This window comes from Rhinopithecus bieti, unplaced genomic scaffold (assembly GCF_001698545.2).
Source record: "Rhinopithecus bieti isolate Rb0 unplaced genomic scaffold, ASM169854v2 scaffold_3615, whole genome shotgun sequence".
Lineage (NCBI taxonomy): Eukaryota > Metazoa > Chordata > Mammalia > Primates > Cercopithecidae > Rhinopithecus > Rhinopithecus bieti.
Window position 1 is genome coordinate 1,978,398 of NW_016804369.1, and position 27,378 is coordinate 2,005,775.

The 27,378-nt window shown below is 54.7% G+C and overlaps 1 protein-coding gene across 1 annotated transcript in view; it reads right to left on the reverse strand.

Annotated features, from left to right (window-relative positions):
- Nucleotides 1-27,378, reverse strand: part of RIMBP2 (RIMS binding protein 2) — a 234,357-nt gene that overhangs the window by 40,024 nt on the left and 166,955 nt on the right. Inside the window, exons 6-12 of the mRNA XM_017867548.1 lie at nucleotides 19,321-19,525; nucleotides 13,938-14,083; nucleotides 12,668-12,744; nucleotides 8,147-8,256; nucleotides 4,840-5,652; nucleotides 1,562-1,713; nucleotides 20-469 (exon numbers count right to left, since the gene is read on the reverse strand). Of these exons, the coding sequence (XP_017723037.1) occupies nucleotides 20-469; nucleotides 1,562-1,713; nucleotides 4,840-5,652; nucleotides 8,147-8,256; nucleotides 12,668-12,744; nucleotides 13,938-14,083; nucleotides 19,321-19,525 (1,953 nt within the window). The remainder of the gene's footprint in view (nucleotides 1-19; nucleotides 470-1,561; nucleotides 1,714-4,839; nucleotides 5,653-8,146; nucleotides 8,257-12,667; nucleotides 12,745-13,937; nucleotides 14,084-19,320; nucleotides 19,526-27,378) is intronic.

Sequence of the window (27,378 nt, forward strand, 5' to 3'; positions counted from 1 at the left end):
GTGAAAGCCTCAGCCTTACCCTGCTGCTCTCGGCCACCCTCTGCGCGGCCTCCCGGGCCATGGCCTTGGCGACGGTGGTGGACACTGGGGTGCCCTGCGGCTGCGGCAGGATGCGGCTGGGTGAGGGCGACCGCCTTCCTGGGCCTGCAGGCGGCTCCAGCGTGTGCCCATGCACAGGGCCAGGTGCACGGCTCTGCTCCCAGGCCTCGTCCATCCTGGCGTGGGGACCCAGACGCTCGTCTTTGGTATCGGGGACTCCAGAACTTGCTAATGGCTTTGATTGGGGTGCAGGTCTCGGGTGAGGGGTAGGAGGCACCAGGAGCTCAGGGGGAACGGCAGCAACTGCAGAGTCCACGGACTCGCCCTGGGCGGAGAGGGTCCGCACGGTCACGCCCTTGGCCTCCAGGCTCCGCAGCCGCACAAGCTCCACAGCCGTGCTGTCTGCCGTGGGGAAGATGACTTCAGCCACCTGTGGACAAGCAGAGCGGGCTCGCGGGCTGCCTGAGATGAGCCCCACGGTCCTGCATGGGGAGCCGGCCAGTCGTCTGCCCAGATGCCCAGTGCAAAGGATCACCCCCAGCGATCTCCAACTCCAACCACCCACCAGATATGGAAGCTCCAGGAAGTCTTGCTGGGAGGGGGCAGGGACAGGTTCACAGACCTCAGGCACGACGACCCAATCAGTGGTAGGAGGTTCCATGAGGCCAGGGACGTCAACCATTTATCTCCCATCCTCTGGACCCATTCTGAGTAGATGCAGGGGCCAGAGAGGGGAGTGAGTGTCGGGTTTAACACTGCCACAGCTGGAGGGAAAAGAGGGGCTCAGGCAGAGGCCAGCGTGGGCTTCCAACTGCTGGGGGACAGCAGGGCTGAGGGCCTCCTCTGCAGGGGCCAGGGCCCATGCTGGGGGCTTCCCGCCTCAGAGCACAGGAGTCAGCTGGAAGCGGCTCAGGCAGACGCGCTGCCTGTTTCCCAGTCACCCCTGCTCCCGCAGGGCAGAGCTGGGGACGGTGAGGAGCAGCTGCTTTCCCAAGCCCTTCCTGAGGGCAGACGTTTCTACTTCACCCCAGGCCGGGCTAGGGGGCTGGTGTCCTTGGTTCCCTACACCAGGCACCAGGGATATACCCATTTCTTGGAGTCAAGGCCTGGCCACCTCTTAACGTGGAGACCCAGCAGTGTTTCAAGGCGGGACGTGCCTTCGGCCATGGGTATCATCTTGCTAAGACCCAGTTTGTTGAAATGAACAAGGCAGTCATCAATCAAGAATGCTCTGATACTGGGGGTCCCCTCTCTGGCCCCTGCATTTTTAATCCACAGCAGAGCAGGGAAGGGGATGAGGGAGGGGAGGGAGGTGGGGGGAATGCTGGAAATGAGGAAGGGGCCTTGGGGTGGGGTGGGTGGTGCTTAGTACAGTGATGGAGTCTTCGGGGCTGAGGGTGCCTCCAGTGATCAGGGCTGGAAGAGCAGGCCCTGCCTCCTTCATGGAGCAAATACCAGGCCCGTCCCTGCTGCATTAGAGCCTAACAAGCTCCCCGCCCCCGCCAGACCCAACAAAACTCACCCTCTGCCCTTTGGCGTACACACCGTAGCCGGTAACGTTTGCGCCATTGGACAGCCCGGAGGGCGTCAGCACAGGTGGTCTCCAGGAGACCCGGATGGTGGCGGGGGTTGCCCCAGCCTGGACAGTGACATCTTGTGGGGGTGCTGGGGGGCCTGGGAGGGGACAGAAGGGAAAGGAGGTGCTGAGGGCCCTGCCCTGGTAGGTGAGCCATGACTGGGCTCCGCCCATGTCACCTGAAAACAAGATCATTCAGTAAAGTCACCAGGGAAAAAGAGAAGACACAGTGTTGACAGCACATCAGAAACTGTGGTGAGGTGGGAGGGTGGGGCTGGGGTACAGCCAGGTACCAGGATGCACAGCTGCCCTTTTCCTTTAAATTTGGCATTTAGTCACCATCTTCTGGGAAATGCAAACCTGAACTGTCTGTGGAACCATCTCCTTACCTGTCCTCAGTCTCTGTGACCCGGCAGAGCCACCTCTGCCCAGGGGTCTCAGGCCTGGCCAGGCAGCCACACGATTAGCTCAGAGGGGGCCAATGAGATGCCGGCATTTGGCAGATCAAATGGAAGAGAGATCTTGGTGGAAAGCAATCCCCCATCCCCTGTCCTGCCCCTGGTCCTCTCACCTTTACTTCTCTCTTTTCTCTCCTTCTACCCTCTGCCTGGACCTCACATTCTCCATCTTACCGCCCCATGAAATTGAGCAAAACTGAAGATGAAGAGACCAGGTCTGATGACATCATTGAACCTGAGAATCCATTTCTGTGTGTGTGTACGTGTGTGTGTGTAAATGTGTATGTATCGGTGTATGTGTGTATGTGTACATATATGTGTATATGTGGGTGTGTTTGTGTGTGGATGTGTTTGTATGTTCATGTGCATGTGTGTATGTGTGTGTGTGTGTGCATGTGTGTGTGTGTATATGTGTGTGTGTTGGGGTGTGTGTATAGATGTGTGTAAGTGTACGTATGTGTGTAGATGTGTGGGCGTGTGTGTGTATGTGGGTGTGTGTATGTGGATGCATGTGTATGTATATATGTGTTTATGGGTATACGTGTTTGTGAGTGTGTATGTATGTATAAGTGTGTATTTGTGTGTGTGTATATGTGTGTGCGAGTCTGTGGGTCTGTGGGGCTGTCTGTGGGGGTGTGTGTGTATGTGGGTCTGTGGGTGTGCATTTGTGTATGTGGGTCTGTGGGGTGTCTGTGGGGTGTGTGTGTGTGAGTGTATGTGGGTCTGTGGGTGTGCATTTGTGTATGTGGGTCTGTGGGGGTGTCTGTGGGTGTGTGTATATGTACTTGTGTATGCGGGTCTGTGGGGCTGTATGTGGGGTGTGTGTGTGTGTGAGTGTATGTGGGTCTGTGGGTGTCATTTGTGTATGTGGGTCTGTGGGGTGTCGTGGGTGTTGTGTGAGTTATGTGGGTCTGTGGTGTGCATTTGTGTATGTTGGGGTCATGTGGGGTCTGTGGTGTGTGTGTGAGTGTATGTGGGTCTGTGGGTGTGCATTTGTGGTATGGTGGGTCTGTGCTGTATGTGGGGCGTGTGGTGTGAGTATAAACATATCCATATCTCCCACCAGCTGTGTTACTCTGAAGAACCACAACCTTGCACCACCATCCCGGGCATGGCTAACCCTGGCCGTACCCAGAGACCCATGGGGGATGCCACATTGGTGTGACTGGACACGAATTCTGAGAAATGCTGGACCTATGTGTGATTGTCAACACGCACCCTCTTCCTCCAACACAGACATGTCACCTCCAGTTACTTGCCCACTCTGAGACCTTGTTCCAGTCACTTGGGGTGAGCCTGGGGACCCACCTCGTGTGCTAAGGGCCCTCCTCTACCTGACTCTCTCCATCTCAAGGTTATTCCAGGGCAGCCTTTCGGCTTGAAGGCCCCAAGAGATGTGCCCTTTACCCTCCTGGACTCCCCATGGAGTGGAGCCCGTGTCTGGTGTTTTCTCTTTCTTCCCCCCAGCACTCATCAGAAGGCATCGCAGGAGGCACCGTGAAAAGGCAGGTGGCCTATTATCCCAGGCATTTCTTGATCAACTCCGGTGCAGTTGGGGAGGAAATATATGTCGCTCGGTGTACACAGATGAACTGACCCTGCCTAAGTTAGCTGTACCTGGACGTGCCTGTCCCCCCTCAGGCAGCGTCTGTTCCCCCGACATGCCGTCCCGCTCAGGGCAGCGTCTGTCCCACTACCCCTGACACCACAGCTCTGTTTCAGGCTCTAGTGAGCCAAAGGGTTTCACGATACCAGAGTGGCAGTTGTGAGGCTTCTGGGGTGGGGTGCTGGGGTGCCCAGTAACTCGCAGCACTGGGAACCTGCGCGAGTCGGAGAGCAAGAAGAGAGAAGGGTGTAACACTCACCCCACCTCCCCTACTGGTCTCCCCCAACGGAAATGAAGGGGGCCCATTCACTCTCCCCGTTTGAGCGGGAGGAAAGCAGGAAAAAGGACCACTGGAGTTTACATTGCGGGAGAAAGATACCTTCTGTGATGAAACGGTGTCTTTTACACAAAGCGCGTGTACGCGTCGTGTGCATCGTGTGCACATGCTTAGTGGCGCCTGCCTGTAATCCCAACACTCTGAGAGGCTGAGGGTGGGCAGATCACAAGGTCAGAGTTTGAGGACCAGCCTGATCAAACCAGTGGTGAACCCATCTCTACTAAAAATACAAAATTTAGGCCAAGTGCGGTGGCAGTGCCTATAATCCCAGCTACTCAGGAGGCTGAGGCAGGAGAATCGCTTGAAATCAGGAGGTTGCAGTGAGTCGAAATTGCACCACTGCACTCCAGCCTGGGTGACAGAGCAAGACTCCATCTCAAAATAATAATAATAATAATAATAATAAATTTATAATAATTATTATTATTTACAAGGACAAGAAAGAATGGTTCCGAGAGGCATATAGGCACTTCCAGGCGCTATTCCACTCTGAGTATGTGTCCGGGGGTGCGTGTGACACAGAAGATGCAACCATGTTCCCTGGGGGCACTCACTTCCCTCCTGTCTTTTGTAGGATGAGCCTCTTGCTGATGCAAGTACTCAAAGAAAAACTCCCAACATGGTCCCTAACATGCTCCAAGGACTCCTGCGCGCGTGCACGCACACACGTTCTGTGCTTCACGGGTGACCTAAGGGATTTTCCAGGGTCATGCTGTCGGGATGGGGATTCTGGCTTCTGCCTGCCCCACCTTCTTTCCCCACGGGCAGGGTGACCACCTGTTGTTCTCGCCCTGGGGGACCCACGGAAGGACACAGGGCTCACCTGCAGGCAACGTGGAGAACTCCACAAAGGCCTCCTTCTTCTCCCTTTGCTCCAGCGGGAGCTGCCACGGCATCTGGTGGGGTTTGGCCAGAACCTTCACCTTATAGGCCATGTTGGGCCTGAGATTGAAGAACTGGTACTTGTACCTGGCGGCCTTGACGATGTCGAACTCCTCCTCGTTGAGGAAGATGACGTGGCTGTAGTTGCTGTTGGTGGGCAGCCAGGAGAGCTGGGCGGAGATCTGCGTGATGTTGTCCACCCGCAGGTGGGAAGGGGCCACCACCACGTCCTTGCCCACCAGCAGCGTGCACTGCAGCTCGTCCGAGCTGCCCCTGCTGGTGACACACTGCACGGAGATGCGGTAGGTGCAGGCCGCCATGTTGAGCTTCTCGATGAGGGCTTTAGTTCTGCTCCCCAGGGTGAGGTTCATGCGCGTCTCCTTGTCCACCAGGACGTTGTAGCTGCTCACGGTTCCCCATCCTGGTGGTACCGCCGGGGGCTCCCAGCCCACAATAACACTTTTGGCGAGTTGTTTGATAAGGGTGATTTTTCTAGGGTAAGGCACGATGTCTTCTCCGATGTCGTCGATGTTCACGTCCAGGGTCCCGGCACTGTTGTCGGTGATGCCTGCATCTGTATGGGTTGGGGAGTGGAGGTCCAGGATGTGCTCTCCCTCCAGGCCGATGCCGGAATGGTTGATGAAGTTCTGATCCTGCTCGTTCCCCAGCGTGCTTGCCAACCGCGACTCGTTGTCCTGCACAAAGTCCACGAAGTTGGAGGGCACCAGACCCCTCTGGCCATCGAGGAGCTCTCCTGTTGGGTACAAGGACAGAGCTATCACTCAGCCATCACAGCAGGGGCCCCGAGACCTCCAGCGTACTCCCACCTCCCCCACCAGGACCGTAAGGCAGAGCAACAGGGTTGCCCTAGGGCTCCGCCACTGTTCCCAGGAGTCCATGCTGGGGCCTGCTCCACACCCACCATCTAAAGAGCCAGCTCCTCCAGCCCCATGGCCCAGTCTTCTTTTCTCCATGATATTTATCGCAACCTGAAACCGTCATGTTTGTGTGTCCATGTACCTACACTGACTACCCCCTCCTAACACGAACAACACTCGGGGACAGCAGGGATCTCACGACGATTGAATGTCCAGCCCTAGAGTGACAGCTGGCTCACAACCGTGCACAGGAAAGATTTGTTAGAAGGACGAGTCAGTCAACTCAATGGCTTTTGGCGATTAAGAAAATAAACATCTTACTATGATTTTTGAGTATAAGAATTAAAAGGTGATTTCCTGTCCCCCTTGAAAAACACTGGGCACATCGTAACGATTCCACGATGTGTCCAATTTGATGTGAAACAAAACTATCGATTTGGTGTCAGAACCACAAGTTGAGTTGCAAAAAATATGTCCAAGTAGCTCTTGTGGCTAAGAGTGGATGTAGTGGGGACTGCCGCATTTTGTGAAACTCAAACTTCTATGTGCTTTCTTCATTAGCAGGGCTCACGAGGCTGCTAACAGCAGATGGCCAGAGAATGGAGAAGCGTTCAGAGCTTCAAAGATGAAGCAATTTGGATAATCTCCCAGCACAGACCCAGAATGGACCATTTCCCCCAATTCATCACAAGGCACCCACAGACCCACAGAGAGGGGCTGGGAAATGCTGAGCATTGAATTCTGTGCCCAAAAGACCCCCTGCCTTGGGGGAGCATGTGATGTGTTGTGGGCCAGGCGAAGACATGTCAACCATTTAATTAGTCCTGGATTCTAAAAAAATAAATAAGAAGGACTTGGATTCTGTTCCAAACCTCCACCTAGGGTGTGGGTCTGCAAGAGCTAATCCTTTGCACTGAGGATGCACTATTTAAAACTCCTTAGTTTGGAGGAGATGGTGGTGATGACGACGATGGTGGTGGTGATGAGATGGTGATGGTGACTATGAGGATGATTATAATGGTGGTGGTGATAGTGATAGCTACTATTTATTGAACAATTACTGTGTGCTAAGCTCTGTCCTAAGACCTTCATATCTATTACCTCATTTATCCTCACAGACCCTCTATGAGGTGGGTACTATTACTATCTCCATTCTATAGCAGAGGAAGCTGAGGCACAGTGAGGTGAAGGAAGTTTCCTGCTGTCACACGGACAATGGAGTCCTGAGTTTTGACCCCTGCCTGCAAAGAGGCTCCTGGAAAGCTTCTGTGGACTCAATGCCTGGTGAGAAATTTCCAGAGATTTCAACACAGGTTTTCTGGCAGCTGTCTTGGGCACATATTTCTGTGCTTATGTGAAAATCAGTGGTGACAATGTGGACTTATGGGAAGAATTCAAATTGCTTTGCTACCAGCTGTGGTGAGAGTTCTTGGCTGGACCATCCAGAGCCAAGAAGAGCTGCTGGTGAGCGAGTGGTGAGCAAGGCAGCTCTCCTGCTGGGCTCCTGCTCATGGACGCCTCTAGAGGCGACGCGACCTTACCCCAGTTAAACACCCAGGAAAAGCCCCCGGGGCTTCCATCAGCTCTGAGAAAACAGCACGAGGTCACCAAAGAGAAACTAGCTCAGCAAGAAAGATTCCATCTGCTCAGGGGGAAGAGGAAGAAACCAAGACCACACTATTTGTCCAGGGCAGTTGAAATGTGTAGGGAATTAGGGAATCAAATCTTTTAGAACGTTGATTTATGAACTGCTGGTGCTGTTACATGTTTATTCTCAAGCTAAAAAGGCAACAAAAGGTAGGGCGTTTCAGATGGAGGATTTACATTCCCTGATTTCCAATTTGGAGAGGAGACCTCGAGGGCATTAGCAGGGATGACCTGGGGTCACCCCTAAGCTGACAACAGTGCCTCAACGTCAAGGAGATGGATGGCCTTCCACAGGTGCCAAGGGCTACCTTCCCATGAGATCACCTGGAGCAGAATGAGGCTCTGCCAGGAGGATGCCTCTGGGAGACGCCAAGGGAGCTGGGCTGAAAGACAAGAGCAGGACAGACCCTTTTGGAAGCAGAGGGTCCATCAGCCCCGTGCGTCTGGGAATAGCTGCCAAAAGCTCTGCAGAGATGAGCAGAAAACATCTACCATGTGTCAGAGGTCAACTTGGAGCTGAACACTGGAAACCCCACTCAGGTTTCTTTCCAGTCATCGAAGAGGGGAAACCTGGTAACTATGGAGTGGGGAAGGGTCAGAGCGGAGGGCTGGGCGGCCAGGAGTATGGTGAGAGCCCGCCCGTCTATCAGGGCCCTGGATGAAGTGGTTTGCAGGGTGGACCAGCCCAGCCTACGTCCGTCACAGCCATGTTCCAACAGAGACCTTCATAGAACCCATCCTCATCCATGTCTCCATAGACGTAGAGGTATTTTCCCGCCGTGAGGGGCAGCTCAGCTTCGGGGTTCTCGTTTGGTCCATCGAAGGGGTTGTAACTGCAGGGAAAACACAGTTACTTCGTTAGAGGCTCTGGAGGACACAGCCCACACCCCTGCCCCCGCAGAACACTGGGCAGGTACACGGCTTCTCTCCCACTCCTAGGGAATTACAAACCCCCATGATCGTTCGGGGCTGATGAGTTCTCTGTACAGTGGAAATCCAGGCCACTGCCGGCTCACACACACAGATTTAAAGTAAAAATGCAATTCTGAAACAAAGTTTCATGCTCAGAACTCTTTGCATCAGATAACAGGTTTATGATTCTGACATTTTGTTCACATAACTATACATCTCCCAATTAACAAGCAAATGTGAAGAAAATTAACCCTATAATCTTTCAATAATATAATTTAGTGAAAACAGAATCATATACACTATTTAGCAATCTGCTTATTCTTTCACCTTAAAGATAGCATTCTGTACTTCTACCTCATGAAATATTATTTTTATCATAGCCTTTTAAATGGGTGTAGAGTATTCCACTGAACATATTAACATACTTTATTTAACCAGTTTCCTAATGTTGGGCATTGAGGTTTCTTCTGACTTTTGGCTAATATAGTGTTGCATTATATATTCTTATAAACATATTTTTGCACACTTCCACAATGTCTTCCTAATGATAAATCCTAGGAAATATATTTGTTTGGTCAAAGGCACTTACATTTTAAGGTCTTGGGTGTGGATAGTCAAACTGCTCAGAAAACAGATGCATGATTTTACCCTCCCCACCCCACCCCAGGAATATAAGAGTATCCATATTCTCCAGTCCTCAGTGTATTGGGATTAATAATTTTCAAAGCCGTGTCCAACTTGGAAAATCAAACACATGAAACAAATTCAGATGAATTGAGGATTTTCTAAATAAAAGGTGAATTAACTAAAAATAACAGTGAGTAACTCATTAAAAATGAAAACAACATTAGAGCTGGAGAAGACAGCCAGGCACCGTGATATTATAATTATGATATAAAATGACACGCATCAGTGGTGGCACAGGTGCTGAGGGTCACTGCACGCAGACACAACAGGAGCCACCCAGTCGGATCCGGGGCAGGATGAAGACCCAAGCTCTCAGCCCCTGGCTCCCTCAAGTCCCTCCTTGACTGTCCGTGCTGCAAGCGAGCAGGTCAGCCGCAGCATTCACGGAACCTCAATGCCAGACACGGGGTGCCCGGCTGACTTCCCTCTGGGAGCCCTGGCACAGTGCTGAGGTGTCTTCCCAGACAGCAGCGGCCTCGGCACACCCACGACGCCTTCCTTTCCAATCAATGAGCCTGGTCAGCGAGGCTACCACATGCAACCTACTGATGGCCAACCTCGTGGGGCGCCTGCGTGTGGACCTGGAGGCCACCCAAACCTCGTGGCGTGCTCAGGGCAGACAAAACGCTGCCACACTACTGCCCCATGGCATGCGCCACTCCGGGAAACCAGTCGGGAATCCGGGGACTCCGATTCGGAGAACGGAGGTAGGTCAGGGGTCACTCAGCACCGGAGGCAGGGGAAGAGGGATGGGTGATCACAGACGGGAATGGGTCCTTGGGGGCAATGGGAGCCTCCCACATGTGACCGTGGCATCTGCAAGCACAGCAGTGGCCCTGGGCAGCACACTGCAAATGGGTGAACTGTGTGGTGAGGACCATCTCACCGTACAGCTGACGAAAGGAAGGATGGTGATGAATGTGTCAGCTTCACCCTGGGCCTCGGGTGGGAAGGCCCCAGGAGCCCTCAGCAAGGCATTCCTCATGGCGGAGACTGTGCCAGATGGAAGGGAGGAGACGTGGACACTGAGGCAGCCCCTGCATGGAAGGTGGGGAGAGGCCGCTCGGCACCCAGCATGAGCGCCCAGGAGGCTTTCGGTTTCCAGAAACGTCTAAGCAGGTGGCTGAATAATGGCAGCAAGAGGAGACACTGATTAGACCCAGGGCGGAAAACACAACCGCTCCCCCCTCACCTACATCTACCGGCAAAGCCACCCCTCAGGGGCTCTGAGGATACCCAGAGGACTCAGCACCTACATCTACCAGCAAAGCCACCTCTCAGGGGCTCTGAGGACACCCAGAGGACTCAGTACCTACATCTACCAGCAAAGCCACCTCTCAGGGGCTCTGAGGACACCCAGAGAACTCAGTACCTACATCTACCGGCAAAGCCACCTCCCAGGGGCTCTGAGGACACCCAGAGGACTCAGTACCTACATCTACCGGCAAAGCCACCTCTCAGGGGCTCTGAGGGCTTTCAGAAAACTCAGAACCAGCTCTCTCGGGGACCAGCCACTACATGCCCCTCACAATTTGACTTGGTTTGGTTTCAGGGTGGTTGGGCAGGAAAAAAAAAAAAGGCATAAATCCATCACCAGTAAAACGGGAATGCCACTGAAAGAGTGAGATAAGGAGAATGTGCGTGGGCCATGGCTGGTGATGGCCGCGGGAGAGGCGGATGTGCTGGCTCGTCACGTCCCCGCTTCTGGGCTCGTACCAGCCGCGGGTCAGTCCTTGGGGGACATTAGTTCTAGGGCAGCTCCCCCAGAATAAGCCGTGCCCTCTCCACAGAAGTGGCAGGAACGCGACCCCAGTGGTCCTCTGAGCTTGGCCATCGTAGGTCACATGTGGTAGCCTGGCTGGACCAGGCTCATGATTGGAAAGGAAGGCATCTGTGGCGCGCCAAGCCTCTGCTTGTCTGGGAAGCCACCTCAGCATGTGCCAGGCTCAGAGGACACCAGCCGGCGCTGCCCCTGTGCTGGCATTGAGGGTTCCGTGAATGGCTGCGCCTGGACCTGCTCCACACACAGCAAGGATGGGACTGAGGGAGCCAGGGCTGGGACTGGGTCTTCATCCTGGCCCCGCCGACTGTGGCCCTGTGTGTCTGCGTGCAATAGCCTCTCAGTGTTGTGATGCTGTCCTCCAGCACCGTGATAGATGAGCGGATGGTGGGCCTGCCCCCACCCGGGTGTAACCAGCATTCGCATCTGCCCAGGCCAGATTCGAACTGGGGAGCCCACAGCCCAGGGGCAGCTACCCAGTGCTTCTGCTACCTGAACCTCGGAAATGGGTTTGCATTGGTGAAATTGGCACATTACCAACGAGCAGAACATGATCCACTGATCCTCTTAACAGTTGTTAGAAATAGCTCTCGCTGCAGAAAGCAAAAGGTATTCAAGGTGTATGGATTGGCTTAAATCAAGAGTCACCCCCTTTGCATGAGCAGAGTTTATGGATCTAGTGAGCGTGGGATCTACACTGAAGGTTGGTCCCTAAACAGATCACGGGGGACTCTGGCTGCCCGATGCCAGCTGAAGGGCAGGGATATCTGCCTCTGAAATACCGTCAGGTCAGCCTGAGGCCAAGCCCGCACTCAGAGCTGCTAGAGCATCTGTGAGACAAAAGACTGGGTCTTCATGAGTGTGAGGAAATGGGGGCGAAGTGCTGTGTCTTGGGCCTGCTGCTGCGCCTGGCTGATGAATTCCCAAGTGTCCGCCTGCAGGCAGAGTTGACTGCAGCTTGCTCTCCTTTCAATCAGGGAGTGCAGTCCTGGGGGACCTGACCTCTCATCCCCGCCCACGTCCGCCCTGCGGAGGCTCCCGTGGAGGACCTGAGAGGTGTGCGGGACAAAACTGGCTCTCGTTACTTCTCAGCGAGCACGAACACTGAAGGCCCCTGCAAGGGAAGCCCACTCAGTGGCTGTTATTGCAGCGAGATGCAGCCTGCAGCGCCCGGCAGAGGGTGAGGATGCAGGAGAGCAGGGTGCTGGATGCACCCCTCTCACTCTCGGGGACAGGAGACTGGGGCTCTGGACACGTCCCCTCTCGCTCTCGGGGGCGGGATGTCCCCTGGAAAGACACTCATGGCCAAGCCCCTGCACCTGTGAACGGGACCTTATTGGAAACAGTCTTTGCGAATGTGATGGACTTGGGTCATACTGCAGTGGGACAGACTCCAATCCAGGGACGGGCATCCTTAAAGGAAGTGGGGAGAACACACAGAAACAGGCACAGGGAGGCGGCCGGGCAGGATGGAGGCAGAGACCGAAGCCACGCAGCTACAAGCCAGGGCTACCTGGGCTCCCGGCAGCCAGAAGAGGCAAGAAGGACCCCTCCTTGGAGCCCTCAGAGGGTGAGACCCCGCCGATACCCCCATCTCAGACTTCTGCCCCCAGAGTTGGGAGAGGAGAAATCTGTGGTTTCAGGCCACCAAGTTTGTGACCTGCTGTCATGGCAGTGCTGGGAGACTTGCGTGCCACCCAAACTCTCTCCACCGAATCTGCTCAGCCTCCACACCAGGCTGAAATCCCACCTTCTCCTCGTGCCCTGGGAGAAGGGAACTTCTCAGCCCCCCGAGTGTTCCCAGACCCAGTAGCTCATCTGCCCCACTCACCAGGGCTTGGTGGAGGCAGAGAGGCCACACTTACCTATAGCGGGCAACACAGAGGTGGACCTTCCCCGAGTATCTCTGCTTTGAGGTATTGGAATTCCGTTCATTCTCCATCTATGAAAAAGGCAATGGGTGTGCAGGTTATGGAAGCAGGAGGTGTCCCACCCCATTCCCGCGGCAACGGGAAAGCCCCTCACAGCTTCCTGGGACCCAGGAGAGATGGCCTGAGACTGTGGCACTCCCAGGAGGCACTGCCACCCGCACCCCCACATACGAGCCCGGAAAGGAAGGTGGTCCCTCAGTGTGCACCCCTTATCACACAGGCTCCTTCTGTGTTTGTGGAGAACCCAGTCCCCAAACAGCAAGGTAAGGCTCAAAGGCAGGGCCTTCCCCCAACAGAATTCAGGGCGTGAGACACTCAGGGCGCCAGGCCCTGTGGGGTCTGTGGAAGACACAGAGCTGCATGCTGCTTTGGACACTTGGCCCTCCAGGGGCTTAGTCTATGGAAGAGGCCCCCCACCACCCTGTGACATGCCCAGCGCCTCAGAAGGACGACATGCGGAGGTGGTGGGAGCTGCCATGTCCCCCCAGCCCCCACCATCTCTTCCTGTCTGGGGGTTTGTGGAGTGTGGGGGCTCCACCCAGTGTCTCCTACAGCAATCCTGGGAGTCAGCGGGCATGGCCTTTTCTCATACGGGTGGGGGTGAAATTGAGCAGTATGTGCACGACCCCCCAGCTATTCCACTCTCACTCCCCCCAGCGCATTCCCCACACAAGCCGAAACAGTCTTGAAGCAGGAATTAGACCACATCACCCGCTGCCTTAACAGCTTTCAGTGGCTTCACCTCGGACTCAGACAAAAAGCCAAGCGCTGTCCTCCGCTCCGGCCTTAGCTCGTCCCTGCCCCCGCCCCCTCTCCAGCCACACCAGCCCCTTCCCATCAGTGCGACAGGACAGGACTCGCAGGGCCCATCCCGACCTCCACAGGCCCCTCCCAGCCAGCTCAGTGTCAACGGCCTCGCGGTGTCATCCTTGCACCCTTCGATGGGATTTGCTTTTCTAAACGCTGCCTCGCCAGTGTTCTCTCTGCTCCCCCTTAGAACAGGGACCACACCTGTGTTCACAGTGGGGCCCCTACATCCCAGCACATAGTCAGGCCAGGGAATTAACAGGGGCAAAGGGAAGAACCAACCAGAAGGAAGAGAGGGAGGAGGATGGGGAAGGAAAATCGGGACAGACTGGCCAACATCCACACCAGACACACTTGGCACAGGCAGGCCCGGCGGCCCCTGTGGGACGGGACTCACGTCTGACTCAGATCTGCATCTTGGGCTACCGGATCTCGACAGAAAGGTGGGCTTGGCGGACAGAGGCTCTGGCCTGTCACCAGGCTGCGGAAGGGGCCGGATGTATTCACCGATCGCAGAGCCGCCTCCAATAGCGCTCTCCTGACCTGGCCACGAACATTAAAACAAGTTGAAACAAATACACAAATAACATCGTAAAAGTGCATTGGTCACGTGCCTACCTGGGGTACCTTTCCCCTCTTTGACAACAGTTGCTGCGTTTCATTTTGGGGTCCACCCGTCTCCTGCTCACCATCTACGTAGGCTGGTGTGACCCCACCCTCAGCTCTGGGCCCATCCAGCTGGCAGGTTCACCCTGGTGGTAATGCTTCTTTGGGAGCACAGGACGAGGACTGGCCCAGGCAGAGGGAACTAAAGGAGAGTTGACAGCAAAGAGGCTGCTCCTTTCCTTGGCTTAAAATTGAGCAGCTGTGAAGCTCACGGAAGCCGCCAACCTCCTGCACCTGCAAGAGGAGCGTTCCGTGAGGACGGCACCTGCTCACAGCGAGAACGAGGGAAAGTGGATCCTGGCGATGGGCTTGGAGCCCCTGGTGCAAGATGTACCGGAAGCTGCATCCTGGCTCTTCACCTCCTCCAGGTGACAGACAGGCTCCTTTCTGCTCACACCAGGCCACGTCCCGGCTCTTCACCTGCTCCAGGTGACAGGCTCCTTTCTGCTCACACCAGTGTAGAGTGGCTTTGCTGTCACTTGTGAACCACTGAGTCCTAACTGGCCGAAGAGGTGGGTTTGTGGCTAAAAATATACTCTTGATGAGAGATTTGCAAGGACTGAAGTAGTTCTCATCCCATCCTATCCTCCTGGGGTCTCAGGGGCTGCTGAGCCCTGTCCTGGTCACCTGGAAAGGAGCATTGAGCACTGTGACTAACGCTGGCCTGCGTGTCAGACGACAGCGCTGCCCTTTAACCAGGACCCGGGTGTGAAACACGATGCGGCTGCTTCCTTCCCAAGCTCTTCGCTACTGGGAATGATGACGCCTCCTCCCTGGGGTCCTCGGTCCCTCTGTAGCTGTCTCATCGTAACAGTCACCTCACTGATGAATATGAATTGCTGAGTCCAAATCAGGAAGTACAAAATGATTTAAAAAGCCATCAGGAATGTTCCACTAACGGTTGCCCTAGGAGCCATCCCTGGCAGGCCCTGCAGCTCCAGGCTGGAGTGAACAGCAGGACAGCACCACCACGGCAGGGAATTGGAACTGGGGCAGCCCTGCCCCCGGGTCCCCTGTGAGAACATCCGATCCTGGAGGGCAGGACCTTGTTTTATTCACTGTAACATGGCTTGGCATGCAGCAGGTGCAAAGTGAACATTGAATGAGTCAGCTCCCAGAAGCCTCAGAAACCCAGCCGAGAGCAGGGCCTGCTGCAGCTTCTCCAGTTCCGACTGGCATTGCTGCTTCTCCTCTGCTCCCAGCCACGAGAGTCACCTGGACCAGTGAAACTTGAGGAGCGTGGCAGGCTCCACTTGTGGGCAAAAGCCACTTTTCCTCCCCACACAGTGGCCAGGGAACTTTCCGGAGAGGACACACTGTCCTTCGGCGTTCCAAGACTGGGGGATGTTTGTGACTGCAACAGAACTTAGCCCTTCCTGCTTGACACCACTGCCATGGTGAACAGCAGGGGACGGCACAGCCGATGAAGGTGATGTGAATACAGCAGTCACCTTGCGTTCACACTGAACTTATCCGAACCTAACTCTCCAGGGAAACATAAGGTAATCCCCATGGAAGCTTTTACCTGCCGCTGTGCCTGAGAAGAGAAGGTGAGATTAGAAACGCAACATGCAGTGCCTTCAAGCGGGGCCGGCTCCCACTGGCCCCTCAAGATGCAAACACCACCCTCTCTCATGATGGAAATGCTTCAAAATACGTATGTTCTAGAAAAATACGGCTCAAAAAAATGTTGACTCAAAAAACCCAGCTCCCATACTGGAAGGAAAACTGGCTGTGCCGGTGGGGGCAGGCGGGGATAGGAGAGGCCACGCCTCTCCCCAACGTACTCCTTCCTAGGAGGTTGCCAGGGACAGTTTGGTCCGTGAGCAACGCCTGCCTCCCACACTGACTGCAGAGCCTCACTCTGTCAGAGGGGCCTCCCCATACAGGACATGAGTCCCTTGGTGGCCGCCCCAGCCACAGGCCGGAGGAGCCCTGGGTGAAAGCACAGGTGAGTGACGGCACATCCGCCTGGGACCCCTTCTGTGTCTTGCAGCCAGCCCTGCACCTTCCACCACCTTCTCTCTCAGGTCAGTGTGGGAGGAAGATCTGTGGCAGATGAACAGGTAAAAAATACAGATACGAACACAATGGGATGTTATCCGGCCTCAGGAAAGAAGGACACCTGGCCCTTTATGACAACACGATGGACCTGGAGGACTCTCTGCTACGTGGAATAACCCAGGCACAGAGAGACAAATGTGGCATGGACGGCCCCCACTTACATGCGAAACCTCAACAAGGCCAACTCACACAAGCAGAGAACAGAACAGTGGTTACCAGGGGCTGGGCCGGGGGCTGTTGGTTGAAGGGCACAAGATGAATACGCTCTGGGGATCTGCACAGAAATGTGAATGCAGCTAAAATGCTGGATTGTAGGCCAGGGCAGCGGCTCACACCTGTCATCCCAGCACTTTGCAAGGCCAAGGCAGGTGGATCACCTGAGGTCAGGAGTTTAAGACCAGCCTGGCCAACATGGTGAAACCCCGTCTCTACTGAAAATACAAAACTTAGCCAGGCGTGGTGGCGGGTGCCTGTAATTCCAGCTACTTGGGAGGCTGAGGCAGGAGAATCGCTTGAACCTGGGAGGCGGAGGTTGTAGTGAGCTGAGATCACACCACTGCTCTCCAGCCTGGGCAACAGAGTGAGACTCCATTGCAAAAATAAAATAAAAAAAAAAATGCTGGATTATAGACTTGAAGTTTGCCAAGGAGGCAGATCTTAAGGGTTTTTACCATGAAAAGAAAAGGTATCCATGTGAGGACGTGGATAGGAGGTAGTATGTTAATTAGCTTGGCTGTGGTGATTATTTTGCAACTGATTTATGTTACATAGGATCAAGTTGTACACCTTAAATATATGATTTCTAATTATCCACTATACCTCAAAGTTGGAAAAAACGTACAAAAATAAGCAAACACAGAGGGGGAAAATGTACAAAAATAAGTAAACCCCTTCAGACAGTGAGGGAAGAATAAAACAAGAGGAGACCCTAAGCAGAGGCCTGGAAGAGGGACCTTTGCTGTCTGCAGGGAGGAGTGTCCTGGTGGGATCGGAGTGCTGTGGAGCAGCTCTCTGGAGGCGCTGGTGTCCGCCACCATAAGTGACATGCACTGTGAGGAGAATGCCAGGGCAATGCCAGGGGAGACGGGCATGGGTCACGCCGGGGGACCCCTGGTGGGCCAGGAAAGAGTGATTAAATGAGCCGGGTGCATTAGGAGGGTGCATCTTCCAGACGGTTATGAAACAGAAGCCATGGTACAAACCTTCTTCTCTGCCAAGTGGCCCCTGGTTTAGTAAAGGCGCCGTACCGCTTTGGTTTTTTGGTTTTACTCAGTGTGCATTTTCTGCCGTGGTTAATCAGATTCCTTTTTCCATGCTGGCCAATCCCTGTTCCCACCTCCCTGATCCAGGAGCTTTGCAGTGGGTTCCACATTCACGTGCTGTGAGCCTCGGGCTCGCCGGGCAGGCCTGCGACTGCTGTTTTCAGAAGGGCCAGCTTGCAAGGTGGGTCACTGGCCGGTGTCTGGAACTCAGCTTCTGAAATGTCCTCTACACTGGAAGGAAACATCCGCTGACTGATAAAGGCAGGCCTGGCTTGTGCACACCACACAGCTCACACCGAACACCTGCTTTCCTTCTGGGAGTCTGGAGCTTCAGTGGGCATGGTGCCCACGCAAGCAGCCCCCAGGAAAAGCTCTGGGCCCGACTCTCAGTGGGTTTCCCAGAGCAGAAGCCGTGCGTTTCTTGTGGCACGGAGCGGCGCTTTGTGTCCCTTCGCGGGAGGGAGAGAGCGAGCATGGAGACACGTGCATTCTGTTTTTGCCTGGGAAGAACTGAAACTGTCTTGTTTTCCTCCACCCTTCAGGTTTCACAGCTCAAATGTGGTTTCTTGGCAGCCGCCTTCCAGGACCATCTAGAAGAGCCCAAATCACCGTCCACCTTGTCACCTGGTCTGCATGCAGCGTCTGGTTCAGAGGCTCCCCATGTATCATCTGCCCGCCAGCAGGAGCTCCGCAAGGGGTCCTGTCTGTCTTTCAATGTCACAACCTGGGCAGGGCATGCAGCCCGCGTGTCGTGAGTGCCTGGAGATGAGCGGCAGAGCGCTCAGATCCTGGTCCCTGCCCACTGGCCTTCCATAGCCATGGCCACTTACCCCAGCCCGCATTCTCTCTGATGCATGGACCAAAAGCGAAGGGTGTGGGAAGGTGTGGGAAGAGGGGAGAGGCAGGAGAACGTTTTTTAACAAGACCCAAGTGGCATTCCTTATTTTAATGATAAAAAGCACCCAAGGTACTTATATATTTTGATAAGAACTAGGAGAAATGTGCAAATTATCTTTTTTACGGAATTCCAAAGTGAGGTTCAGATGCTCATCTCCCCTAATTTTTTTTAAACCAACTTCTTAAACAGGTGAGTAGACCTGGCCATGAAACCTAACTTCTGCATCCCACTTAACCTTCAGCCGGGACACGGCACCTCCACCGAGCTCTGATCAAAGGACACCTGTGATTGTTCTGCCTGCGACCAAGACTAACCCCCCCAGCATACACAGGGGGTTTCTCCCCACCTGGCTTCTAAGCAGGACTGTGCTGGGTGAGGTCTCATGTTCACCACTGCCTTTGCTGGAACAGAGGTTCCAAGCACGTCCCAACATCACCAACAGGTTACTGAGATGAGAAGGAAGGGAAAACAACTAACACAGGGAAACGAGCTTCGCAGCGCATTGGAGTACCCCGCCAAGAAGCCCGTGTGGAGTTATCACCGGTGTCGTCTCTGCAGCCAGACTCCTGGGTTCACATCCCAGACTGAGCCTTCATCAGCATCTGTGTGACCCATGCTAGTGCCCTGGTTTTTCTCGCCTGTAAAATGGGCCCATTTCACAGGTGAGAAAATGTGTGGGTCACACGTTCATGGATGCCCGTGAGGTACTGGGTGCACTGTGTGCCCCGTGGCTGCGAGCAGTCCTGTTCTCATCCTTCCCACTGCGGTGGTGGGTCCCTGTACCCTCTGCCAGGTGTTACCAAACCGACTTCACCTGCACACACCCTCGCAGGCCCGGCCAACGACCATTCTCTCCCCACCACAGCAAGGCGGATGGTCCAGGCATTTACCTTTGCCAAGGGAAGTGGCTAGGCCATTCACGAACTGTGGGAAAGGCTTGCCGGGGGCCGTGGAGACGTCCAGGGGGGCCACCGTGCTGCCACCCAGTAGGTCAATCTTCCCAGCGTGCTGCCGGAACTTCTCCAGGTCCCGGGACAGCAGGTTGAACTGCTCACTTTGAGTCCGGCATTTCTCTTCCAGCTCTCGAACCTTGGACTGCACAGCAGAGGCAGGACAGGGGGTCAGCGGTGGCATTTAGTGGTGGAAATGTATCTGAGCCTGTTCACATGTGTTGTATGTGTGCACATATGCATGTGTATGCACGTGTGTGTACACACACGTGTTGTGTCTGTGAAAATGCATGCATGGTAAGAGTGTGTGCACGTGTCTGTGTGTGACGTGTACAGCTACCTCCACGGGAGAGCAGTGCCTGATAAACCCAGCTTCTCGTGCCACCTGGCTACTGGCCAATGTGAGAAACCACAGGTGCCAAGAAATCCTGCAAACACTCAGCTCCCAGCCAACCGTAGATTGTTCTGGGCTGCGCATGCAGCCCGGGCACTTTGCAGTTGGCAGGCTTTGCTAGAGCTGTTTGGAACTTGGAGTATGAGGCTGTGAATGCGGCCCAGACTCAGGGGAGCAGCTCAGGTGCTGTCCCACGGATGTAAGGATGCAATTCTCATCCAGGGTGCCTGCCCCCTTGGACTGCAGAACGCTTAGGAACGCCACTTTGAGCAATAAGGAATCTCTATCTGCTACAGTCAGTTAGCAACATTGCTGCATTTGCAGACAACACAAAGACACCTCGGGAGCCCTGGGGAAGGCAAGCGTCTCCCCTGGGGACAGATACAGGAAAGGGGTAGCCCAGCAAAGCTCCTTCCTTAGGGCAGGACGGACCTGGGCTGTGTCCAGTCTCGGGACATCTCTGACCCTTGTGGGCTTTCAGGGGTACATGGGCAAAGCCCCGATGCTCCCCTGGGACTCGAGCTCTGTGTGAGACATGGTCTCCTGAGATGGGTTTCTGGCACCCATCACAGAAGGCGCAGGACAGAGGGGTCTACAGAGGACCCACCCTTCCTTTCTCCACTGCGCTGACCACCCCCCGGCACTCCAGTAGCTCCCGGGCTGTTTCTTGTCGGTGTTCACGACAACACTCTTGGCCCTGAGTCTCTGCCTTCTGGCTCGTGGATACACCTTCCACACTCTGCATGGACTCAGCGTCATGCTCAAAGAGCGTTTGCTGCATCAGTGAAAATGGTGAACCCTGAGCTGTGGGTACCACGCTCCTTGTGGGGATGGCTTGTCGGGTCTGCATACAAGGCCGCTTTCTTGCCACTCCTTACTTTAGGACGGCTGGGAAAATCTGTTATGGGATATTACTGTCATCTGTGGAGCTGACGACAGACACTGATGTTTCCTCAGTGAAATGTCAACCCCATGAGGGCAGAGCTCTGTCTGCCTGTTTCCTGCTGTGTCCCGGCCCTGAGCAAAGGGCTCAGCGACAGCCCACCCACCCCTCCTCCGCCCCTCCTCTTCCTCCATCCTCTCCCCCACTGTCCCTCCACAAGCAGCAGGCTTCTCAGCTCCTTAGTCCAGAATGAAGCACTCTTTATGGCTGAGATCATGGATTTCTAAAATAAACCTCACAAATCCAAAGCCGATAATGAATTTCTTTGATTCATTAAAAGAAATCAGCACTATTCTTTTTTAAAAAGCTGAATGAGCTTGGCCAAGCCGGCTGTGTCTACCGCAGAGGGCACAGAGCTGAAACCCCAGGGGCTCCCGGGCATGACACGGAAAGCATCAAAGGGAACCCAAGCCCGGGGACAGCTCCTACCCCGAATGCGGGGTCTGCAGGCGGGATGATGACTCAGCTTCCGGGGGCCTTGCAGGTGCTCTGGTTCTGCTGGTTCAGCCCTTAAGACAGAGTGACGGGCCCTGCAGGGCAGCCAGGGTCTTGGCCAGGGAACAGCTGTCACTGCCTGTTGCAAGCAAGGCCTGACCCCAGAGGGCCCTGAGCTCAACTGTGTGAGCCAACAAGCCCCCAGGCACCCACAGGGCACTTGCGGAGCCTTCCTGGGGCGTGGAGGAACAGGAGACATTTAATAGTCATGCATTCATTCTAACATGCGACACAGAATGTGTAACTGGCACACCCATTCCCTGATGTCATGTCTATGGAAATGACCTAACTAAAATAGGCCGGGCGTGGTGGCTCACGCCTGTAATCCCAGACTTTGGGAGGCCGAGGCAGGCGAATCACCTGAGCTCAAGAGTTTGTGACCAGCCTGGCCAACATGGTGAAACTCAGTCTCTACTAAACATACAAAATTAGCTGGGCAGGGTGACACATGCCTGTAGTCCCAGCTACTTGGGAGGCTGAGGCAGGAAAATCGCTTGAACCCGGGAGGCAGAGGTTGTAGTGAGCCGAGATGGAGCCACTGCACTCCAGTCTGGGCAACAGGAGTGAGACTTTATCTCAAAAAAAAAAAAAAAAGAATAGATTTTTCCTATTACAATCTTGAAATGATAAAATTATAGCAATAAAGAACAGATCAGCGGTTGTCAGGGTTTCGGGTTAGGGGAGGGTGTGACTAGGGAGGGTGCCGTGAGGGAGTTTCTCTGGGTAACAGAACCGTCTGTACACCTGATGGTGGTGGTGGTAACAAGAATCCGTATATACCACCAAATGCCATACAGCTGTATACGGGGAAAAAAAAAAGAGTGGATATAAACACTGGAGGAAGCAAATAAATTCCCCAGCACACTACAGCGCTGCTACCACGCCAGCTTCCCGGCTTTGAGAACACACTCTGGCTACAGAGACGCCACCACCGGGAAGCCGGAAGAGGGGCCGCGGGACGCTCCCTGCTGTCTTTGTAAATCCCCGTGAACCTAAAATTACTTCAAAATAAAGTTTTCACAAGTGAAGAGATTTTAAGCAACAGGAACTAAGAATGCAGGCGGCACGCAGAGACGGCAAAACAGCGAAAGGCGCCGCGCGAATGGCCAACCTTTGGGGACGTTATACCCCATCGAGGGGGTTAAGGGCGGCTGAGGTCGCAGGGGCCGAAAGCGAGTTCTGCATCTGATACACACCTACGCGGTGGCCAGCAGGCTGCGGGCTGCCTGCTTTGGCTGCAGGAGGGCGGGTCATGTGCAATACAGAGGGAAGAGGGCAGGCTGTCTGCTCTCACATGGTTCCATAGGACGCCCAGAAATGACGGGGGGTGGGGGGCCAAGGATGAGGGTGAGCCAAGCAGCAGCTGCATACTCTCTGTGGTTTGGTCCCCAGGGCCTGGCAGGGCCACTCTCATGCCTGTGTCTTGTGTGGGCCACAGTGGCACTTCCCAAGGTCAGCCCCTTGGCCTGGCCCATCAGTCCATCCTCAACCCTTAGTTCAGGACTTGGCACAGGGTGGGCATTTAACAGATATTCGATGGATCACAATAAGCTGTGGGAAAATGGATCCATGCACAGGAAGTGTGGAGTGCCATTGAGTTAGAGATGAACCAGGTCACCTCTGTCAAAGGGAGACAGAAAACAGGTGGAGGAGCAGCCACCGGGTGGCTCACCAAGGAACCCCGAGACCTCTGCACAGAGGCCGGTGGGGTTCAAGGAGGGCCGCCACCAGCCTACCGAGGGGCCTGCGTCTTCTGTGCACAGAGCGGGGCCTGGAGCACAGGCTCACAGGATACCCACAGCTGAGGGTTCCCCGTGGGAGAGGGAACCTGGCCCTGATGAACACCCAGGCCTGCGATGGCACAGTGACCACGGGTGAGGAAAGGCCACACCACCAGGTCTGCACAAGTGCCTGAACCCCAGAGCCACAGCCTCAGAGACTCAGGGCCTGAGGCCAGACTCCCCCCGCAGGGCCGGACTCCCCTTCCCTCTGCGGCCGAGGCTTGGGGTGACTGGGCGATGAGCCGAGGGAGGAGGGTCGGGAAAGGGCTCAAGCCTGAGCATCCCCCAGCTCGAGGCAGTGGGGTGAAAGGCCAGGCAGGAAGCCCCAGGGCCAGAGTGCCTGTGAGCAGCCACAGCAGTGCCCGGCAGAGGTTAGTCCCATCCTCTGTGAAACAGCCATGATGACAGAGCCTGTTTCTAGGATGAGCGTGAGGACAGAGTGCATCAACGTGGGCTTAGTGCTCCGAAAAGGGCAGCAGATGGAATGCTGGGCACACGGAACTGCCGTTGGCAGCAGTGGCGGCGCCCGCAGGAGCAGCTGTAATCACGGTGGCCGTGTTGGTATTGATTAGCCATACCAGTATCAGTGGTACTGGTATTTTATTACCTGCAGTAGTAGCAGCCTTGCTTTGGTATGAAGGAGCGTTAGCAGCAGTGGTAGCAACAGTAGTATTTTTTGTAGGAATAGCATGGGTATGAGCAGTGGTATAGTAACAGTGATGTTGGTATTAGTACTCATAGCAGCACAGTATTAGCAGCAGCGGCAGCAGTATTGGTATTATTTGTACTAGTCGCAGCAGTATCATTATTACTACCTGCAAGTGTACTGGTGTTATCCTTCACAGTAACAGTTTGGTGTTAGTATTAGTAGCAGCAGCAGGTGCAGTATTAGCAGCAGCAACAGCAGGGATACTGGTATTCTCAGCAGAGGAGCAGCCAGCCACTGTCCTTGATTCCCCTACACGTTCCCCAGGGCCTGGCACCAGGGACATCCACCACATTCTGAGGGGTGTTGGGAGCAAGAGGCCCACGGGCAGCAGTGAGGGGGGAGACCCAGCTTGCCCTGAGCCCCCTCCCACAGTCCTCTTGCCCACCTGGGCTCATTGCACAGGAGATTCTATGCCCTCCTGTGACACAAAGTCACTCTGTTCTTGAAGCCTGAGAAATGCCCCCAGGCTCCCAGTTGCCGCCTCCTCCCGGAGGATGTTTCTCCTCCAAGGGGTCAGCAGATAGGGCCAGTGGTTCGCCATTCACAAGGGACCCATACCCAGGACCCAGACACTTCCCGCCAGGCTCCACCTATGACACTGGGGGTCACATTTCAAAGGGGCTGGTGCCTCGACCGGGTGCAGCCCACCAAAGGCAAAGCTAAAGCTTCCGGTTTCCCAGGATCAGCAGGGCACCATCTCCTCCACATTTCCTGTTGAAATGTGAACTCCAGTGTTGGATGCGGGGCCAGGCAGGAAGTGTCTGGGTTCTGGGGGCGGATCCCTCATGAACAGCTTGGCGCTGTCCTTGCCATAATGAGCAGGCTAAGTTCACACAAGGTCTGGGTGTTGAAAAGAGCCTAGCACCTCCCATACCCTCCTGCTCTCAGCACATGACACGCCTGCTCCCCCTTCGCCTTCTGCCATGATTGTAAGCTTCCCAAGGCCTCCTCAGAAGCCAGCACGCCTTCTGTACAGCCTGCAGGACCATCAGCCAGTGACTCCTTCATAAATTACCTTCACAAATGGCCCAGCCTCAGGCATTCCTTTAGAGCAAGAACGGCCTGACACACCCAGGGAATTTTCAATTTACCAGAAAATCTCACATTTTAAACACTGGTGAACATTTAAAGGCTCAGCAGCAGTCTGGGCTGACAGGCATATCTAGAGACGGCTGCAGGCTGTGGCTGCTGGTCGTGGTGCTGCTCTGCACAACAGCATGGTGGCACTCCCGCATCAGCAGGTTGGGTGTGTGGGGGGCCAGGTTGGATCAAATGTCCTCCTGGCCCTGTAGATGCCCCCAGTTGTACCCACATAAGCCTCCGACCCACAGGACGATCCCTCACTTGCTCCTGGGCCTGGGGGACTCTGGAGCCTAGAATTTGCAACCTTCTGGGTGCCTACATCCACCTCGGCATTGAGCACTCACTTACGGACATGCTGCGCAATGCATTGCCATAACTGAGAATCCCACCCAGGGTTGGCCAGTGCAGACACCAGGAAGGCTGCGCTGCCACAAGCCTGGAGACCGCTGCTCCAAGGATGCCTGCCTGACTGCGTCTCCACTGAGGCCCCAGGCACGCTACTCGGCATGACCAATATCAGGAAAAAGAAACAGGAAAATTATTGGCTTTTTCCTAAGCATAAGGGATGGGAGGAACAGGCATTCGTCGGTTAAAGTGAAGCTATGTCACCCAGCTCACACATCTTAGCACTGCCCCACCTTTGAATGAGCAGGGCGTAGACTAGTGAGGCCCTGCTCCTGCGGTCTCGGGGATGGAGCTCAGAGCTGGGTCTCTAGCCGGTCGTGTGTGCAGACACTGATTTGAGGAGTCTGGTTGCCCTAGCCCCTGTCCAGTTGACATGCTTTCCCTGAATGAGCTCCGTGGGGCCAACGTGCAAGCACCCTCCTAGCAGTGCAGAGCGCTGGCACCACGTGGAGCTCACAGACCAGGCATGGAATGTACCCTGTCGTGCCTGCTTGTCCATAAGCACATGCTCAGTAAATGCTTGTCTGATGGGAGAATCTGCTGTGAGACTCGCTTTCCTTGTAACCTGCACTGAAGGTGTGGAACAGGGGCACAGCCTCCCCCACCTCAAATTCCTACCAAGGAGAACCTAGAAGTCCTGCCCGTCCACACCCAGCTTGTTTGCAACCTTTCCTTTGAGCTCCTCGCCTGAGCACAACTCCCTGGCTTCTTGGCAGCAGGCGAAGGCTCTCATGACTGCCAGGGGGGTCCCTGCTGGGGCTAAGAGCTTCCAATTGCCTGTGGGGAGGAATTGCCAGCGGGAGCCACTTCCAAAGCGTGCTGAGAGAAAAGAGCAACCGTGGTGCTACCCCAGGCAGGCACATTTACACCTCAATGTTTATTTCCGGATACAGAGTGCTGTCCTATCCAGGTTTGGGACTGGGTCTGGGTGTCACCCTGGCTGCAGAGATGCAGGGACACACCCAGCCACATGGTGCTGGCTCCTCCCCATCCCGAGGCCACCTGCAGGCACTAGGGCCTGCAGGGCACTGCTCAGAAGCCACTGAGTCCAGACCAGGCAGGAACAGATGGCACAGTCATCAGGCAAATCAACTATAATTGGAACAAACAGCAGAGGCTTGCAAATGTGGATGTGGCTATTTCTAAAGACAAGGGGGAAGCATCCAAAGACTCCCCTGCAGCTTCCCCGGTTCCTGGCTCAGTGCCCTCCTCTGGCTTCCCGGCCTCTGTGAAGAGTGGTGATAAGCAGGCACTGTGCTGGCGGCTGGCATCCAAACGGGGTGGTTCTGAGAGCAAGGGGCCCGATGCATAATCACTCCAGAATCACAGGCAGAACCCAGGGATGGTCCAGGCTCACTGGGTCATTTGACTTAGTGTCAGAGGCATTCAAACCACAGCAACTCCATCTTGAATAGGGGCTGGGAAAGATGAGGCTGAGACCTACTGGGCTGCATTCCCAGACGGTGAAGGTGTTCTAAGTCACAGGATGAGATAGGAGGTCAGCACAAGATACAGGTCACAGAGACCCTGCTGATAAAACAGGTTGCAGTAAAGGAGCCACCAAGACCCACCAAAACCAAGACGGCAATGAGAGTGACCTCTGGTCATCCTCACAGCACATTATACGCTCATTACAATGCATTGGCTGCTAAAAGACACTCCCCCCAGCGCCATGACAGCTTACAGATGCCATGGCAACATCAGGAAGTTACCCTACATGGTCTGAAAAGAGTGGAGCCCTCAGTTCTGGGAACTGCCCACCCCTTCTCCCTGACAAAAACTCGTGAACCATCTACCCCTTGTTCAGCATATAATCAAGAAATAACCACGAATAGCCCACACTGCTGCTCTGCCTACGGAGTGGCCATCCATTCGTTTCTTTACTTCTCTCACATACTGGCTTTCACTTTCCTCTACGGACTCACCCAAATTCTTTCTTGTGCAAGCTCCAAGAACCCTCTCTTGGGGTCTGGAAGGAGGCGGCTTTCCAGTAACATTAGGAACAATTTGGAAACAAATTGTCCCCTGTGCCGTCTTTATGTGATTTCATTGTTCACTGGCTGAATACCCACTATGTGCCAGGCCCTATGTGATTTCATTTCTCACTGGCTGAATACCCACTATGTGCCAGGCCCTATGTGATTTCATTTCTCACTGGCTGAATACCCACTATGTGCCAGGCCCTATG